This window comes from Rhinolophus hipposideros, assembly GCF_964194185.1.
Source record: "Rhinolophus hipposideros genome assembly, chromosome: 8".
Lineage (NCBI taxonomy): Eukaryota > Metazoa > Chordata > Mammalia > Chiroptera > Rhinolophidae > Rhinolophus > Rhinolophus hipposideros.
This window is the reverse complement of record NC_138054.1, coordinates 74,574,816-74,595,494: the sequence shown is the minus strand read 5'-3', so window position 1 is coordinate 74,595,494 and position 20,679 is coordinate 74,574,816. Positions and strand designations below refer to the sequence as shown.

The 20,679-nt window shown below is 38.1% G+C and overlaps 1 protein-coding gene across 24 annotated transcripts in view; it reads right to left on the bottom strand.

Annotated features, from left to right (window-relative positions):
• Positions 1 to 20,679, bottom strand: part of PUM1 (pumilio RNA binding family member 1) — a 110,918-nt gene that overhangs the window by 37,708 nt on the left and 52,531 nt on the right. For 8 of the 24 annotated variants that reach the window (XM_081056188.1, XM_081056210.1, XM_081056206.1 and 5 more), the window contains 4 exons: positions 18,511 to 18,781; positions 8,118 to 8,211; positions 6,865 to 6,969; positions 2,461 to 2,612 (listed from right to left, as the gene is read on the bottom strand). In XM_081056188.1, coding sequence (XP_080912314.1) covers positions 2,461 to 2,612; positions 6,865 to 6,969; positions 8,118 to 8,211; positions 18,511 to 18,781 — 622 coding nt within the window. Of the gene's footprint in view, positions 1 to 2,460; positions 2,613 to 6,864; positions 6,982 to 8,117; positions 8,212 to 18,510; positions 18,782 to 20,679 lie in introns of all 24 variants that reach the window. The other 16 variants (XM_081056207.1, XM_081056191.1, XM_081056209.1 and 13 more) reach the window with 5 other exon arrangements.

The following is a 20,679-nucleotide window of genomic DNA, read 5'->3' as shown; positions in this document are numbered from 1 at the left end:
ATTGGATGTATCTAAGACCCATCATGTGTTTAACTTGGGTTGACTTTTAAAAATTGACGGTTGTAAAACATGTTTCCTATAACGGTTTTATATGACATGGCTGTCAGGATAAAAATTCAATTAACATTTCATACAGTGAAATTGCATTCTACCACTCTTAACCGTATTACCTTTATAAAGCAGCCAAAAGCATATAAAAGTTATGATACATTCATTAATCAAATATTTATAATGCCTACCATCTGGAAGGTACTGGGGATAAAGCAATGTACAAGACAAAGCCTCTGCCCTCCTGGAGATTTTATTCTAGTGAATGAGACAGATAATAAACTCTGTAATAATATTAATGTCAGTGCTCTGGCAAAAAGTGGGTGAAGAAGAAAGAGTGTGATGGAGTGCGGGAGAGGGTTTAGATAGGATGAACAGGGATAATTTACCCACATAATTAAAATATCTGTGACCAAAAAAAAAAAAGACCCCCACACAAAAGCAGCGACATTTTCTTTGTGGAATATGAGAGCATTTTCTCTCCCCTGGAACACTAGTCCCATTCGTCAAGGCCCAAATGAGTGCATCAGATTTGATTTCGGGGGCTTCTGACCTGACTGTGTCTAGTTCTCCTCTCATCAATTCCACAAACACACGGCTATCTAAATGGAGATGAGTATTAGTCAGGAACACTGACATTTCAGTGCAGAATACCAGTCCTGCCACTGTGATAGAAGATCTACTTTTTTATTAATGAAACACAGCTGTCAAGATGCTGGTAATCATTCTCATTCTGAATACTCTGAAGAATGTATTCCACACGATCTATATACTACAGCAAGTAAAAATGCAAACCCCACAGACCAAGGTTAAAATTACCAAAGTGTATAAACAATGCACTTTGCAATGTTTTCAAAGGCAAAGTGCTTATCAGATCACTTTCATTATCAGTGCTATTTATAAAAGTTAGACGCCGGTATGTATTATTCTTGGTACCATTTCATACAAAATTTAACAGAAACACCACTAGCAAGCAATTAATATTTATTAAACGAGCATAAGGCGAACAACACTGTCTACATTGGCAAGAGGAGATGTGTAGACACTTAATTTACCTAAAGCCTCTTATTTCTTTATCTGTAAAAATAGAGTAACAGTTTATCTTGCAGTTTTGTTGGGGATATGAAAACTGACCCAAAAAACTAGCTGTAATTTCAAGACCTGTGTTTTTCCTATAATTTTGTGGAAAATAAAAAAAATAAAAAAAAATAAACATACTCTCAGTGAGACTGATAAAAAGCAAAGGATTCTTGTTTGGATCATAATCACGGTACACAGATGAGCAGGTGTTTTGCCTTTAATTTGACAACGCATATCAAAAGCCTCAATAATCATTTGCTCAAAAAAAAAACACCCATTTCTAGCAATTTATTCCATGAAAAATATCACAGACTTACGCAAAAAACAGTCATCAGTCTCATTTATAACACCACAAATTTGCTAAGTATCAAATAATAATGGACCGGTCAAAATAAAGTATGAGATACTCTTTGATAAATTTAAATGTAGCTAGGAAATGTTATTAAAATAAACATTAAATAACATGAGAAACTTTAAAAACAGGATGTAAAACCATAAGGACAAAAAAAAAATCCCAATTAAAACAAATTAATTAAATAATGCTACAATGACAGATACCAAACATTAATACTGGTTTTTCCGACATAAACCAAAATGCGATTTTTTTCTTTGAGTTTTCCAATTCACCACAACATTCAACAATAAACAGATGTTGTTCTAGGAAGCAGGAGAAACTGGCCATTTAAAATAAAAATACTCAGTTTTACTGTAAGTTAGAACAGATATAATAGGCTTAAGATTTATTTCCAATCCAATATCGAGTTTCACCGAAAATAAGACCAGGTCTTATATTGATTTTTGCTCCAAAAGACACATTAGGGCTTATGTTCAGGGGATGTCATCCTGAAAAATCATGCTAGGGCTTGTTTTCCGGTTAGGTCTTATTTTCAGGGAAACACGGCAGATGTTATAAATATGCAGCCTGAAGATCAAGTACCTTCCCTTTGGTGACAAGCTACTTGTAAGAGAGCCAGAAGTGATCTGAGAATGGTGCTTGACAGTTAATTATAGAAGGGCAGAAAGAAAATTTACTATCAGTACGAATATTCACTTTGCCACTTGCTAACTATGTACCCTTAATTGGATTATTCCCTAAGCAGTTCTCTCATATGTAAATTCATAATATCATTATTTCAACTAGTTACACTGACCAAGGACCCGATACATAAAAGGCATTCAGTAAGAGCAGCTAAGTCTGAGACTGAACTCCAATACAAACACAAAAGGGAACTCACCCTCAACCACTCACAGTGCGTCTATTTGGACCAATGTTACCTTTTAATTATATGATAACTAAAATTCTTACTCGGGATAAATTTTATTAACATTTACCTGCTGCTGCCCTTGCTGAGCCTGTGGGGTAGTCTGCTGATTAGCAGAATTTGTTGCTGCAGCAGCAGCGGCAGCTTGCTGTTGGAAAAGACTGGCAGGGTAGACTCCCCAGGGAGTAACTCCGTAATACTGGTGAGGGACCACAGCCGGGCCTAAAAGTAGCAAGAGAAAGGTAAGAAAAGTTTAGACTGGTAAGAATCAGCTCAGCGTTTCCAAAGCCTACATCTAAATCAGCAGATCTTACTTTAAAGTATTAGGAATATACTGGTTCGTTCTAGCTAATCATTAATTCTTTTTCAAAAAAACCATTATACATGATCCCCATAAACGAAGTCTTCTAAAGTCAGTAATATTTCAGCCCTAGAGGAAGAAGCTTGTGAAGGATAAAATATTGGAGATACTGAAAGGGAGCACAACTGGTAGAAGTAGGAAGGGGTCAGTTTAAAAATATGGGGAAGAATTAGTCTCGGTCAGGAAGAAGGCAAAGGCAAGCTTTTTCCAAGAAATAAAGGACATGGGAAAGACATTGCCCGAGTTTGTTGTTAAAAGGGAAATAAATGGAGAGTCTGTATGATTAAGTTGTACTCGGCTTTCAGTGGTAAAGACGGCTCCTGAGGTAATTACTCGGGACGGGGATCCTCGTGCTTCATTAACTCCAGAAGCATGAAAATCCACCCGTCTTCTAACAAAACCCAGACCACCCTCCACTGAACCTCCTCTGCTCCATCTCTAAGAAAATTGGTTTTCCTATTTCTATTTTTAAAGTAACAAAAGTCATTCAACACAACTACATTCAAACATTGACATATGAAATTTTAAATGTAAGTCAAAGTTGAAAAGAGAAACAAAACATACAGCACCGTATTACAGATCTGCTGAGTCTCCTAAACACAACTCGGCTTTCTGCTTTAAACTAAATTATCTGTTCACCTTCTTTAGCAACAAGCTACAGCTGCAGCCTCCACCACTGAGTAGGCAAGAGGTTAACAGTGCAATACCGAACAGCACCCTGGGTGGAGCAGAAATGTAAACCATTGCATTTTCTGAAGTTGGTGGCAAGAAACATCAAGGCTGCCTATCTGCCAACCAAGACAAAGGCTCAAAGCCAGCTCCTCACATCTGCTCAAACACATCTCCAATTAGAATTTTCTTAAAGCCCAGAGTTCAAGATATTTGTGACTTAATAACCACACCTTACAATGGAGTTCCAAAGAGCTGATTCAAATATAGCTATTTTGACATTAATCCAATAGAAACATTCACATAAGGTGAAATAAATTGGTACATGTTTTGTTTCTTCATTTTAAGCTTCTAAAATACAAGTCAAATTAGACCACTGTCCAATATGGCTCTGACATTTCTAATTTGGTATTTTCAGTATCTGTAGGCTTAGCCAAGATCAAGAAGTTCCCTTTATAAGGATGCCCACTGGCAAACACTATGTATGCTTAAAAAAGGAATGTTACAATTGAGCTATTTTAATGTAATAAGCAATGGTTTAACACTTTTATTAGAACCTAAGTAGTCTAAAAAGCATACCTCCAAGTTAAAGAGAGTACTGAACCCCAAACTCTTCTGCCCCGTGTTTATAAAGAGGAGTGATCTTGGGCAGTTAAGAGAATGAAAGATAAAACATAATGAAGACCCTACCTGTGCCTTAGTTTCCTTACCTGCAAAATGGGTGGAACAGGTAGTAGGGTGTGGCCACATCTATCTTAAAAGACTGGGCTAAAATCTGCAATGATATTCCCAAGGCTCCCCCAAAAGCCAACAAAGCAAACCTCTATTGGGCACAGACTGCTGTTACCATAAATTTTTAAAATATCCTTTAATTTTTCTCAACTGACATTCCTACTATTTTCCCTGGTCTTGTGGCCTATGACTGAGTTTAGGAAAATACCCCAGGGTGCATCATTACTTAAGATTGACTCATCAGGATGCCTGTTTCAATTCCTGTGTAATTAACACTCCCTAAGAATAAGCAGTTTCATAGTTTGGGCAGTTAACATTTCCGGTTCTGTGTGAAAGCACTTAAGTCATTTTCAGTCTGGCTCAGCTGACAGTACAAAAAGCAAGATTCTCTTCACCAGACTATGATCTCAGTGAGGACAAATATGTCATACTTTAGACAAGTTCTCCGTTTCAAATAGCATGTAGTAAGTTATTTGAAGAAAAGTTAGTTAGCAGAGGAAAGAAAGTCCAGAAAAGAATTTAAGATCACACAGATATTCTTAATATATAGTATACTGAAGTGCATGCCTGGGCTTTGAGTTAGAGCTAGTTCAAACCCCAACTCTACAATATGTAAATTGTGTGATCTCAAACAAGACAGCTCTGAGTCCCCAATTCCTAATCTGTAAAATCGTCATGTAACAACTCATATGAAAGAAAAGCACTCAGCACAATGCCTGGCAAACAGTTAATAAGGGTTCAATTCTGCTAGGTAGAGCTTTCGATTTCTCCCCCAAAGGCCAAGGCAGGCAGGAGAAAGATACTACATATGTTCTCATCACAGCCCATGTTCAAATATGAACAATTCTAAAGAAAATAATACAGACTTCTATACAGCACTTGAGTTCATAATTGCTAGTCACATGCTACATAAGAAGCGAAATCTTACAGTAATATTTAGTCAAGATTAATATGACTGGATGGATCTGTTCCCAAAGAATATTTACTTTGGAAGGCATTTAGTTTGTCCTAACACTAAGTTCAAATACCATACCTTTATGACCCCACTATGGTGACAGCAACTGTGCCACACAGAGTCATGTAACAAAAGTGTCTGCCTTTTTGAAAGAGTTCAGTCTTGGTGGGGAGAGAAAATAAATACAAAGCAGTAAGTAACAGAGAAAGAATAGGGGAGGGTTAGCAAAGCAAGGCTTTCTACAGGTGGGAATGCCAGGTAAGAAGCTTCCCAGGCAAAGAATGGGAAGAGAATTTACCACAGTAGACTAAGGAGACCAGTGTCCAAAGACATAGAGACCGAGACCAGAGTGATATCTACAACACGCTAAAATCAGTTTCGCGGGGCCGGCCCGGTGGCGCAGGTGGTTAGAGCTCCAAGCTCCTAACTCCAAAGGCTGCCAGTTCGATTCCCACATGGGCCAGTGAGCTCTCAACCACAAGGTTGCCAGTTCGATTCCTCGAGTCCCACAAGGGATGATGGGCAGCGCACCCTGCAACTAAGATTGAACATGGCACCTCGAGCTGAGCTGCCACTGAGCTCCTGGATGGCTCAGTTGGTTAGAGTGCGTCCTCTCAACCACAAGGTTGCCAGTTCGATTCCTCGACTCCCACAAGGGATTGTGGGCTCCGCTCCCTGCAACTAGCAACTGCAACTGGACCTGGAGCTGAGCTGCGCCCTCCACAACTAAGACTGAAAGGACAACAACTGGAAGCTGAGCGGCATCCTCCACAACTAAGATTGAAAGGACAACTTGACTTGGAAAAAAGTCCTAGAAGTACACACTGTTCCCCAATAAAGTCCTGTTCCCCTTCCCCAATAAAATCTTTAAAAAAAAAAAAAAAGTAAAAAAAAAAAAAGTTACATGCCTGGGGCGTGACTTCCCACTGTGACCTGCCCAGTTAGGAATCTGTGATCAGATCACCCTGGGAGGTTACTTTCCATAGAAACTGTTTAAAATGAAAAATAATAAATAAATAAATAAATTTCGCATTGCTAAAATGAATGGTGTGAGCCAATGGTAGCCAGTATTGGGACGAAAGTGGTGCACATGTAAAACACCCACATACAAGTCATGGAGTGATTCCCATACACAGTGGGCCCCAATCCTCGCTAATCCTCAGAATGCCATGGCAGCTCCTGAGAAACACCGACTCCAAAGAACAATACACCCCCACCCCCACTACCCAAGTAGGTTACAATGATCAGCCACGCCTGATAATAACCACGGCATGCTACATTAGGGAACACAAGACAGAAAGCAATGAAGGGGTTAAGCAGAAGGAAAAGAGGGTAAGATTTGTGTTTGAGACAGTTTTCTTATACAATTTAGGGACACAGATGAGGGGGAAGAAGCACGGAAATTAGGACTACGTGAGACAGCAGCTGCAAAATTCTGGGTAAAACCTATTAGGACCTGAACTGAGGTAGACTAGAGAACTAGATAAGGGGAGATTCCCAAAACATCTATGAGGAACTGGTGGCTTCATGGATCCAAAACACCTATACAGGAGGCAGTTGACTAGTTTGCCTTCAGACATGTTCAAGTGTGAAGTTACAGCTAAGCAGAGCTATCTGGCTGGCAGCAGGTAGATGACACTGGGAATCAGAAGAGAAATCCTCACTGGAGACATGATTTGTGACAGTACAAGAACACGTGCCCATCTCAAACGACTTTTAGCAGGTGAGACAATCCCTCACGCAGCAGAACGTCTTACCTAGGGTCGCTGCTGCAGCCAATCCAGCCGTGTAGGGGTCCGTCCCTGGGGGAGCAGCACTGATGATGTACGGATTGGGGACAAATGCAGCGGGAGCTAAACCTGCTGAAAACATACCTGTCAGTAAAAACAAACTTGACTAAAACTGCAGCCCTACCAAATACCTACACAGTTTGGCTATTTGTTCCAGGCTGTAGGTAGGGGAAAAAAAGAAAAAAAGACAAGATAGGTTGAGACTAAAGAGGAATTTTTTAAAAATAAAATAATCCCTACACTGAAGATTACGGTGACATTTATCTTTCATCTTTTTTTTTTTAAACCTTTGCTAAAAAATTACAAGTAAAACTGTTATGCAACTTTAAATTCAGCACAATTTGTAAAAGGTGATCACAATTATAACAGGGTAAAATAGAGCAATTTAAAAGATTCTGTAATGGGACTCAGGGAAGGATCTATTCCCATTTAAAACAATTTTCCAAACAGGTTTCCTCAAAGAAAACGTGGGTGTTTACGTATAAAGACAACTGACTCCAACGATACAATAGCAGGCCCAGGCAAAGGCCTCTATGCCTGGCCCTACTGTATCGAGGTTGGAAGCAAGTCTTTCCTTCTGCCGGAGACCACCACCATGACTGGCGATCTCCTTTATATTCAATCATACATTTCGGCACATTCAAAAACAAAAATTCTACATGTACTTGTTTACATTCACAGCATTTTGTTTCAGAGACCTTTAAAAGGTCGGGCGAGGGCAAAAATATGCATATCAAAATTTAACAACTGCTATAGAAGAAGGGCAAAAGCTATTTTAAAAAGCAGTAATTACATGAGATTACTTTATAACATTTTCAATACATGCTGCTACGAAAATGGATTTATAGGAACTAATTGCTACTTGATAAGAGAAGTTGATATATTCAGTCTATACACCCCCAACATGTACAAAACTATTGTCATTTAATTGATTTCATCCATTCTTACCAACAGAGTTGATGCTAGTCATTACTGCAGTTAATACTTTAAATCTCGCAACAGCTGAGGTAGAGAAATAGTTGGATACTCTTATGAGCTGAGGTCTAGAAAGTGTGGCAAAAATAAAGAATGTAGCTAGAGACAACTGGATGAGAGGAAGAGGCCATTTTACATGGAGGGATTTGTCTGGACTCCTATCATCTGAGACTTTTGCACAGCAGCCAGCATCCTCAAATGGTGGCCACAGCGATAAAAAGGGAGCTACAGGCTTCAAGACTTACCGATGTGAGGCTGGTGAGCAGCTGCCAGTGCGTACTGCTGCTGCTGGGCAGCTGTCAACTGCTGGACCGCAAGGGCATTGGGTCTTTGGAACAGCTGAGGTTAAGAAAAAGACATGGTGAGGTTAGAGAAACTCTCTCGGGAATAACTTTAAACCCTCTCTGAGTCAAAACTTCTATAAGCCTTGTTTAAGCATGATACTTGGAACAAAAATGTTCTGATACTCTACTCCATTCGCAGGGTATCGCGAGGCTTCATTGTTCTGCTTTCTCTCTCCTCAATTTGGTGCCCAGTACCCACGTGCTGACTACTTCACAGGTTATTTGTCCCCTGAACCACGCACACATACAAATGCTCTGGTGGTTGTCAATAGGACTGAGGGTGCTGCCTGATCCAAGACACACTGAAAAATTAAACAAAGGTACTACAAAATGACTTACCAAGTTGCCCCATGCTGCTACTGCCCTTCAGTCCCTTTGAGACCCGCACCGCTCCCTACCCCCCAACACTGAATTAATCCTCACCTACGCACATTTTGGAAACGAAAATGAAAACTATTCATTTCATCCTCCGGCTGCCTCTTCCTGGGGAAATGATAGTGAATACCTGCCTCAACTAGTGGCTTATCATAATGAGTAAATTGGGACAACTGCCCAACTTTTGGGGGCTCCCGAGCTTCCTAGGATACCTATCCTTCATATGTAGAAAATAAAACAACAGAAGCACAGCTACTACTAACAAAACTTGGACTACGAGCTCAGACCCGGCACACTTCTTAGCTCCCAAGAAAAATGAAGGAGTTCAAAGGCCTTAACACTAAAAATATCCCGAGGTTCTATTTTAATACAAAGTCAAACATTCACTGGTTCATCCTACAACCATTTATGAAATAAGTAAAACCTTCTAGGCACTGTGCAAGGAACTAGAAATACAACAATAAATAAAATGTTCATACAATTTTGTATGAATGGTATTGGTACAAAAAAAGGAGATGCAAGTAACCTGATTTTGCATTGTTTTGACATGCCTCCTTGTAAGCAGTCATACTGAAGACTTCTTTCTTTGCTAGAATCAGGCTGACAGCACTTACTGAAGGAACCTCCCAAGAAAGGACCTTCAACCTACCTGCTTGCTCTTTCTACAGCACTGTTCAACAGCTCAGCTGACATCACTAGATGACGTATAATAGACACCATGGGTCTTGAATTACAGATGTCCTCATAAAGAGATTGTTTCAGACATTAGGAGATAATGTCATTCGGCCAACTCAGCTTAATTACTGTCACGACTGAACTTTTAATGGAAAGACTTTATCCTATGATTTGGCTACCTCTATGCCTCAAAGATCTGAGTAGACTGATTTTAAATAAAAAAACACAAAAGGTGAATATTTTTAACATAATGGTCAACTTCACCTCTTACCTCTCTATAAATTTATCTTTCTAAAAAACAAAGTAAAACTAGTCTTTGCTTTTACAGTATGAATGTCAAAAGTAACCATGTACAGATTTCAAGAATACTTTTGAGTCTTGTTTTTTATTTTCAAAGGTTAAAAAAAACTTCATTATGATACTGGTAAAAAGACAGCACTACTTTATAGGTATTGATTAAATATCAAGTCTTCAAATGAAATACTGGACTCTTGATAAACATATCAAAACAATTGTTCACTATCAGGAAGGGAGCCAATCAGTAATGTGTGCCAACTGTGATCTTGGGATTTTTGCCGAGCTGGTTTCACATTTCTGTTATAGCTAAGGACAGTCTCCTAGTATTCCTACCAGCAGGAGACAGTCCACCCAAGAGGGGCAGCCAAGAGGCAGAAAACAAGTAAAATAGTGGAAAGCTGATTTTTAAAGTTTTACCAAGGTTGTAAAAATTAACTCATAGTTCCACTAAACATCTACTGTCTCTTTAATGGGTCGCTGGAATTTTCCTAGCCTAAAACGTTTTGAAATATTTAACATCTGAGATGTTGCTTATAGCTAACCTGTTTCCTCTATCCTGCTATAAACAAAGTAACTCATTTCATTCCACAAATTTTTTTTTAGCACATTATTAGCTAGATGCTGTGACATGGAGCTAGGAAAATAAAAATGGTGTGTTCAGAACATAAATCTTGAGGTTATCTTGATTTATTAACCAAAAACAGTATTCCAGTGCCATTCCATTTGACTTCTTACTTCGTATGTTTTTACCATTACATGTAACTCATTACACGTATGTATACTCTATCTATAAATATACAAATACTGTGTGTGTGCGAATACCATGAAAATAATCATTCCACGTAAATGAGTTTGTGGTTCTAACCACATTTTGTTACCACACTTTAAGAGTAGGACCCATAACTTTCAACTGAAAAAATATAGGCCCTACAAGAACTTCCATATATCCTGTGTTTGAGAGTTGATTAATATCTCAGTGGCTGTGGTGAATAGAGAATTATTTTTTTGAGTGCATTTTGCAGTAAACAATTAACAAAAGTAAATTATGCAGCTACAGCAGGCAGACTTGATTATAGCATAGATTACAGTAGGAATCCTGGCAGTTCTCTTTATGTAAATGGTCCAATATTAACTGGAAATATAGGGTATTCAAAACAAAATTGGGTAATTGGCAAGTGATGGGTTCCAAAGGATCCTGAAAAACTCATACAAATGCCATCTGCTGGGCAAAGCACTGAGCTCCGTAAACATTTTCATCATTTTCACAAAGCAAACTAATCGTAACTGATTAACACAATACTGTGAGATTTGGAGAAAATGCTTATTTTAAGGTTGGTATAATGATAAATGGAGCCACTACTGATTATAATTTACTTGGGTAAAATTCCTAAGTTGTTCCAGAGACTGAATACAGAGGAAAATACATCAACTGTTTCAAGCTTGTCAAGGTTCTTAATAATATTGAAGGCATAATTTGAGAACTACACTAGCAAGCTGGTTTGACTCCCTTCTCTGCCACTATATGACCTTACAAAAGATATGCTTGCAGCGTTTTTATTCCAGAAAAAAATCTGGGCAGTCAAAAACACTCACGTAGTGAACTGAGGTACAGTTGGCATGTTATAAAATATAGCTACTACTATTATTACTGTTATCAATAATTGGTGACATAAAATATTATTGTTTTCAGAATATGGAGGAGTAGTATCTAAATATGGAACTAGTAAATGTAAAAGACTATGCTCCCCTCCTGGCACCCCCCAAATAAAATGTACTGCCAGCGCTGGCTTTTTACCAGTTTAGGGCAATATACATAGCGGACAGGGGATAAGAGCACAGGCTCTTGGGCCAGAAAGCCTGGATCCATATCGCAGCTCCACCGCTGACTTTCTATGTGAGTTTGAGCAAGACAATCTCTCGTGCCTCAATTTTCTCCTCTCTCGAATAGGGACAATAAAGGTATGTCTAACACATAAGGTTGTTGGAGGTATTAAAATTAATACATGTTAACTACTTAGAACTTTCTTTAGTGTTTGATGTTCTTTCTGATGAACAGGAAGAGAGCCCCCACACAGACACACACAGTCCTTATGTGAGTTGTCTCGTATATCCTCCCCCAACAAGGCAGCCCAGGATGGGGAAAGCAGAGGTCATGACTCTTCAAAGTTAAAGTCAAAATCCCAACGAGTTCATGAACACCAACTGTTCTCAGCAGTTCACAAAGATAACAGGGAAAGAAGGAAAAAAACATTTTTTTGTTGGTATTGATGAGTACTTTTTACAATGTCTCCATGCAGGACAAACTGAATGCAGCTGAATTTGAAGGTGAGACAACTCCACATACCAAAAGGCTTTGTGCTCCTAGTACTGGGTCCAAAGGAAACAGCCTGAAGCTACAGACCAAAACACAGATATCTGCACAGCTTGTAGAATATGACCTTCAATAAGTGTCTTAGCTTCATGATGTCTTAATTTTCTTATCTGTAAAAATATAATAGCTGTCCTATCTCATGGGGCTGTTGTCAGGATTCAGAGAGAAAAGCCCTTTAAAGCACTTAAAAGTATTACATTAATGGTGGGACTATAAATTTTTAATTAAAAAGTATATCTCGGAGCCAGTCTTCTGTATATAAAATTTTTAAAGTTTGCTATTGTTTAAAGCTTCAAGATCAAAGCCCACTTTTGACCAGGTTATTTGAACAACTGCTTAACACTTAAACCAGGTTAAATGATCAACTAATTATTACAATGAATTCTGGCTTAACGGGTACATATAAACCATGCTGCTGAAATTTCCAAAGAGAAAAATACTCTACATTTCTTTAAAAGGTAAAGAATCTCATTCCAAAATAAATGATTTCTACATAAGATGGGAAAAACAAAAATACCCTTCCTTCAAGTAAATCAATCTTTTGAAGAAAATCATATCATAAAATTTCAAGTCAATCACAATGGGATTTATAGATGATGTAATACAGAATTGTACACCTGAAATTATGTAATTTCATTAACAATTGTCACCCCAATAAATAAATTTAAAAAAAAAATTTCAAGTCAAATAGATGTAAGCTTCAATCGACTAAATGGCTAGCTAACATCAGCATTTTAACAGCGATTATATATATGACACTAACAGAACAATCCTTTCATTTGTAAATTGAAAAGAAAGCCAAGAATATTAAATAACTATATGAAAACCATGTACACACTTGGAATCGTAAGAATGACATTTAATCACTACCAATTTTCTCTTCCATCTGACTAGGGTTGTGAACATAGTATAATATTTCAATTATGACTTTCAGAGTATTTTCTCTTTATTAAAATTCATGCTTCACAGGTGAGTTTTAAGTATACCATTGTACAATTTTGTAAAACATGCTACATTAGGCTATTTTTAAATTCTAAACAAACAATATCAACAACTAATCTGATTAATCTATACCAACATAATCCTGGCTTTGGTTTCTGCTATATAGGATTGTAATATAATGAAACCTGGCAATAATTTTATAAAATATACTTAGGGAAATAATGGTTTTATAACTTTATTAAAATAAAGAATGTTACTCAAGTATCATAACAAAATGGTATGAACACATTATATATGCATTGTTCACTGTGTTTTCTGGGATTAAGAAGAAGACAATAAGGGGAAAGTGTGAGGAAAAAGGGAAAATACTCCAGAAACACCAATTAGCATTTCAAACCACCCTGAATTAGGGCTTAACTCCAGATCTTTGTACTTGGTATAGGTAAAATTATTTTTAGTTTCACAAAATTTAGCATATCCTTCAATTATGATTATAAACAACAAACCATATTAACATCTGTGACTTAATCACCAACAGAAATCATATAACATTTTCAGGTTGCTTCAGACATCTCAAATCTTGTCTGTGCTCATTATGATAGTACACCTACTTCTTTTTCATGTATAATATGATAAAGCATATCATTAAACATTGTTAAATATTTTACTGCTATTTTTATATAACTGGCTTCCTTTGTAATCCGATTTACGCATTTTATAACATTATTCTGAGAATTCAGTCCACAGGAGCTCATGTCACCAACAACAAAAAAAGGAATCTCTGCTCTAAATAAATCTTAGAAAGGTTAATTTTGATTAACAGTGACTAGATAAGTACTATTAAGCCTGTAATGAACTACATAAAAATAATCCTTTCTGTATTTTGAGGCTTCTCTATATGTATTATATACGTACCCCAATACAAGCTCACAGTAACAGTTTTATGAAACCAACTTATATTAAAGCAAAATCCTGATCCAAAGGAAATAGGACAAAAAAAGGAATTACTTTATCAATTTCCAAACCAAAATTCCTCATAAAAATCACAAATAAAGCTACCCTACCACTTATAACAACTCAAAACTTAAAAAAATAAATAAATAAATAAAAACCTAGCCTTTGTAACCTATTTAAGAAAGCCAAGACAAAACAGCAGAATGTACAGAAAACTGCGTGCCATACTAGAGCTCATTCAGTACTCACAATCAATGCTGCCTCAGACTCAGGGCTGGCTCTCAAGGCCTTTGTGATATGGACTCAGTAATCACATACCTATCACGTTTCCCCCATCTACACGTATCTTCTATTCTCGTTGGCCTAGAACACCAGTCATTTCCGTCTCCATACCTCTGCCTTCTTCAATACAGCAATATATACTCCACCTGTCTTTCAGGCTAGGTCTGTGCAATCTTGGTCCTCATCCAGCCCTCCCCTGGTCTGACAACATTACTAACCAACTAATTTAGCACTTAATTCCTCAACTGTCTCACAACTGTTTCACGTATGATAGTCGTTCTGTGAACACTAGCTCTGCTCACTATGGGTAGAACCCATGGTTCCTAGATGGGCACAATAGTTAACAGCTGATTAATATGGATGAAAGAATTACTAAAACTACTGTAAACTAACAGCACAAAAAACTACGCCACAATAATTAAGTCACTCCTTTAAAGTGTGTTATCACCGCCTATAAAGCAGCACAGCAAAGTCGGTAAACTACGCCACATGCTATCCACGCAACCTCGCTTTTGTCAGCCTCAATCAGCACCCAAAGTGATTGCTTCTGCGTCATCTACTAAACACCTACCTGCTAATTTCTAGCTTGAAGCTTTCAGTTTTACCGTTTCTTCCAATGGAATTTTGACTCTTTTCCTGGTATGAACAGGTCTTGTAGACAGAGCTGAAGACCCACCGTTTCCCTCCCCAGAGAACCAACTGGCATGAATGAATGGCCTTATCACTTGTCATCAAGTACTTCCTAGCACTATGTAAATGACCAAATGAGTCACAATAACTGAACTGAGAGCCATGGGGTGAGGGAAGCTGTCCCATTCATGAAATATGCTTGGCTACAGGTGAGAACAAAAAATGTGAATATAAGTTTATGTCTGTGATCTCCCTAAAGTTATCCACAAAATTTGGTGTCAAAAGAATTATGTACCTTTTTCTGATAAGAGGACCATGGCTGTTGATCAGATAGCAATAGAGGGCTGTGACGCCAAAAAGATTACATATCGTGTTTCCCCGAAAAAAAGACCTCGCTGGACAATATATTCTAATGCATCTTTTGGAGCAAAAAGTTAATATAAGACCCAGTCTTATTTTACTGTAAGACTTATTTTACTATAAGACTGGGTCTTATATAATATAATACCGGGTCTTATATTAATTTTTGCTTCAAAAGACGCATTAGAGCTGATTGTCCGACTAGGTCTTATTTTCAGGGAAACAGTATTAATCCAGGAGGTAAATTTCCTGGGTATTATACAGGTCTAATTATTTGTCTGTGAAGCACAAGCTAGTGGGCTAGATCTAAAGTACTTGCACATTAGAATATGTGCTAGTTCACAAAAAGTGGTCTCCAGACCTCTTAGAATGCTAGTTTCAAACTTCAGTTTGGGAAAGCAATACTAAATATAGGGGATGTTCTGAGATAGCATAATAGGGATACAAAGAAAGTTCCCTGAAAACTTGGGTCTGCTAAAGCAAAGCACAGGACACAGAGGGGACGACCTGGGCCTTAGCCCCAAGAACTTACAATCTAGCAAGGGCCCTTAGACAAGTAAATCATAACACAAGGCAGACAACATGGTGACTCTGTTTCTTAAGGGATGTACAAAACACAACAGAGTTCAAAGGAGACAAGACAACTTTTGGGGGTTTTTGCCTTTGGCTTTTTTTTTGACATTTAAAATTTTTTATTGACACATAAAATGCCTATAGAAGTGCACCTATTTTAAGTGCAGAGCTTCCTGACTTTTCATAAATTAAACACCCCCAGGGAATCAACACCCACATCAAGAGACAAAACACTTGGAGGGAAGAAAGAGGCTGCGACAGGACAGCTTCTCAGGAGGCCTTAAAATTACCCACTAAGGTGCTGCTCATCTGTTTTATGTGGATGTCTGCACCTGCTCTGTTTTACAACAGAAAGGGCAAGTCCACACACGACGTCTTTTTCATTTGGAGATCAAGAAAGGTAACAGTACTGGACCTTGAAGAATGAAAACGATTTAAATTAGTAGAAATGGAAAGGGGAATAAAATGTGATGAAAGCAAAAGGGTAAGAAAGATTGGAGGGATAACATGTAAGAACAAACACCAGTTTCCAGCAGAAAAAGGATCCGTTCTTCGTAACAACAACTGGCTTGTATGATGTAGGAGTCTTTGGGAGGTTAAGGGGCTTGAAGATACTTCGGAGGAGTCTTGAGCCAATGGGTCTCAGGCAGGCTATTAGCGTGCCTAGTACAAGAATGTGTAAAACAAGCTACTTAGAAAAGCAAGAATTATGGGCCCATGAGACAAAACAATGATTAATCACATCATATGACGGTAATATCTCTGTGTAACAATGTCCTATGTTGCAGCAACCAAGACATGTATGTAAAGCCAAAATCCAAAAACAGATTAACTTTCAAAACAGTAATGTTCACTTTCAAAACTTGCTGAAATGGAATTTGTGGTGAGGGTATCTCAGGTTTTATAAATTTGAATGGGTGTTATGTTTGATATAATCATGCTACTTGTGGGTGTGCAAAAATACATCTGTTGTTCAAATTCTAATAATTATCCTGCCTCCCAAAATATTGGTAAAATTATTTTGAAACTAGAGATCAACTATCACAAGAGACTCTCAACTGTGACTATGAAGTAAAGAACAATTAAATGAAAGAGAATCAAATTTTCATTCATAAGAGGTTGGAGACAAACATTTCTTAAATAACAAGCAAAGGCTTAGACTGGAATGGAAGCTAAGAACCAAAAATGGCCACAGTTCTAAGGGTTGCTAGGGAAATTCAGACCAAAAAGACAGAGTAAAAGAAAGAATTCAGACAAAACTTCTTGATATAACTAGGTTAAAGGATCCTTATTAGGAATAGCCTGCACTCATGAACCTCAATTTAGGTGAGAAATTGCCATATTAATATTCTAAGCTGGACTAGTTGAAGTCTACACCATAATATCCCTATATTTGCTCGTGTGGAACAAAATATTTTGAAGTCTTACGTATCTTCAGCACCTAAACTAATTTCTGGCTTCACTCGAAACTGCTACTTTAAGGATTCATTATGAAAAAAGGCAAAACCATGAAAGACTACTTCTTATTAGGGCAAGAAAAAGCACAGAAAGTCAATTCTTACGGAGAAGTATGCATATCTACTGGGAACTACAGGGAGAATATAGTGTACACTATTACCAGTTTCCTCTCTCTGGAAAAAGACTTTTGTAATTAAACCTAATATATCCATCTGCTATGAGCACAGAGAATACCCGTATGCACATCACAAAATCTCTTACAGGGATTTCTTTTTGTAAACTTCATATGGTTAGCTTTATTATCCAACTGTCTATTAATCAAAATTCACTGAAAATCAGCAATTTATGACAACTCAGTGGACAATACGGTACAACTGATCTCCACAGACCAGAAGTCCATTTCCCCCATAGGTATGGAATTTCTAAACTTCGAAATGAGATGTTAACCTTTCAAACCTAAAAGTTTGTATTTATGTCCAGTCAAAACTTAAGGCGTTATCAGAAATTCATGGCCCATCAAACTGCTTCCAGCCCAAGGGAGAACCTGTGGTACTCAACAAGTCAGGAAGCTCTCTCTCACAATTCAGACAGCTGATTTTCCTTTAAAAAAAAAAAAGTTAAACAGAAGGATAGTAAACCCCAGAATTAGTCATACCGTGCCTACAAAACCAGAGAAGCATACATGCAGTATTTTCCAGGGATTTATGAATAAAAGAGCCAAGTAATTTCACTGCAGATTTTATGTTGAGTGATTTGTGTGTTATTTTTTTCCCTAAAGACATTCTAACTCTTTTGAAAGGCATTAACTCAATTTTAGTATTTTAAAAACAAAAGAGGGGGCGGCCGGTTAGCTAGGTTGGTTAGAGCGTGGTGCTCTTAACAACAAGGTTGCAGGTTTGATCCCCACATGGGCCACTGTGAGCTGCACCCTCCACAACCAGATTGAAACGACTACATGACTTGGAGCTGATGGGTCCTGGAAAAACACACTTAAAAAGTTAAAAAAAAAAAAAAAGGCAAAACAAAACAGCATCACAATCGTATTAATCTTCAGAGAGATTCATTTAGAATACGAGAGGACTGTGTTACAAGAGGTAACACCACGTCACCCACTCCCCAGGCCATGGGAGGAGAGAGAAGCCAAAGAAGGGACTTGTAGAGGAAAGTGGTCTCTCGCCAACAACCTCAGCAGGGGAATCAGCTTCTTGCGGGGGAAGATGCAGAGGCTTTGTAACGCACCTAACTGTTGGGTTAGAAAGAGCTGGCTGTCCATAGCCTAAAATAATGCCGCCCCCCTCCCATGCCCCATTCTCAGTTACTTGAATGACGTGCTGGCTGGAAGGAGAGCAGAGAGAGTGACAGAGACACACACAGTACCTGTTGTTGAGAATTGTAGTCAAAAAGTCCCACAGTTGCTGCTGCTGAGTCCACAGGTACCTGCGTGCCTGAATAATCAAACTGCAGAGGCTCCATGCCCACATGTTCCATGGGGTCCAAGGGGACACTCTGGGACTCCATGTTGGAGAAATCCTCCACAGGCTTGGCACCATTGGTGCTGGTCAGCTGGGCTAAGCCCTCAGAACCATTCTGGTTTGGACCCAGAAGATCCACTTCATTAGCAGAGTTCTGGCAATTACCAGGGGTACGGCTAAACAGAGAAAGTAAAGGGCATTAAACCTTATTTTGAGCGGGGAGGGACACTACAGCAACCTAAGTTTAAGGACAAGGTCCACGATTTATCTTATCATCAATAGTACTTACAATTGTTTCTACAAAACCACCAGAGACCCCTCCTGGAGCTTCCATGTTATATCCTACACAATGATTCTTCTATTGCTTGCCTTCCCACCACAACCCATCCCCTCAATTGACATTTACTGCTATTAATTTACAAACCCTTAACCAAGGGGCTCAGATCTGAGGAACACTGGATAAACTGGAAAAAAATCACTGCCTGTGGCATCCATGAAAACAGAGATCCCAAAATGCAATAGTAAAATATGCCCCCCAAAGCAATATCTGCTCTTTAAACATAGAAACAATGGAAAAGTATTCTTTAAGGGGGAAAATCCACATCTGAGAATAATTCCATTAAAAAATAATAATTTTTATATAAGTGAAAATTTTTTTTCTATGATATCTGGGTATACCAGCCAATGCTAAAACTGTCTCCCCTTCCCCCGTTCTAAAAACTCAGAAGAAGCACACCATTATAAAACAGTACAAAATAAATTCATTGCCTAGGATATGCCCCTGCTAAGGAGACAACTCTAAGAATTAAAAATAATGTGAGGATGTAATTTGATCATCCAAACCAGGACACTTCTAAGAGCAAAAAGGGGCATTAATAAATATCCTGGGACACAGGTATAAATAAGTACTGTCCTGGGAAACCCAGGACACGTGACCACCTTCCATAAAAGGACTGCAGGACTATGAAGTTCCAGACAGAATATTAGAATCTAGTCTAAGGAGTGTAGCCTGTGGCTATATTCTACACATTTCATCCCTAAAACAAATCCTATAACTAGTACAAATTAAAGCTACTCTGGTGTTCCTTGACACACGCACCCTTACCACCACCATCACCTGCCCCAAAGTCAAATACCACAAAACACAGCTACAGGCTGCTTGAGGTTAAGGGTGGGGGAGGTTACCCAAACTAACTCATCTGAAAGAACTTAGGTAAGTGTTTATGACTCTTTGCCTCAAATTTCTTTGAAAGACTATAATTGTTTACAGTCACAAGATATAAAAATTAGATTAGAAATACTAAATAATTAAATGTTCTACAATGACCCAAAATATACATTTAACGTTGGTTTTGGCAGATATTAGGGTAAGACATATATGTGTATGTGTTTAGACACGCACATATTAGCTTCAGACTAACATTAAAATCATTCAAAATTAAATTCTCTATCTGTACATCACTGACCAAGGATTTTTAGATTTTTAAAATTATATACCATCACTAAAGGTGATCTACATAAATGAAGAATACTTGCCAAATGCGGAAGACAAATACACATCATTTTAATACTGTGTATATTAAATGATAGGGTACAACCTACAAATTAATCATGATCAGAGATGGAATGAGAGGCATACATGGAAGGGACATGATAAAGAAATGTCATTTAAGCCGCATCTCTGGTTCGTCAAAATGAGGAAAATGACACCTGACCCACCTACTTCAAAGGGAACTTATGAGGCTCAAATGAAGTAAGTTCTCAACTGTTTTCCCCTCTACTCTAACATGCCAGAGAGATATGCCAAACTTCCATTAGAAACCATGGTTTCTCCCAAGATAATCATTTGGGAGAAACTTGGGAAAAGTCCCGAGGTACCCATTTCAGGTGATTTTGATATTTGAGAACCATGAAATGCTCTTAATGGAATCAATCTGCAAATTATAGAGCCCCATACAAATGCAAAATCTATTGTTTTGGCAAAGCACCAAGCACTGACAGCTCTTAGAAAATTCCACCTTGCCAGGTAATTTACAATTTTTGTGGTATAGCCTACACTAGACCCAAGTCTTAA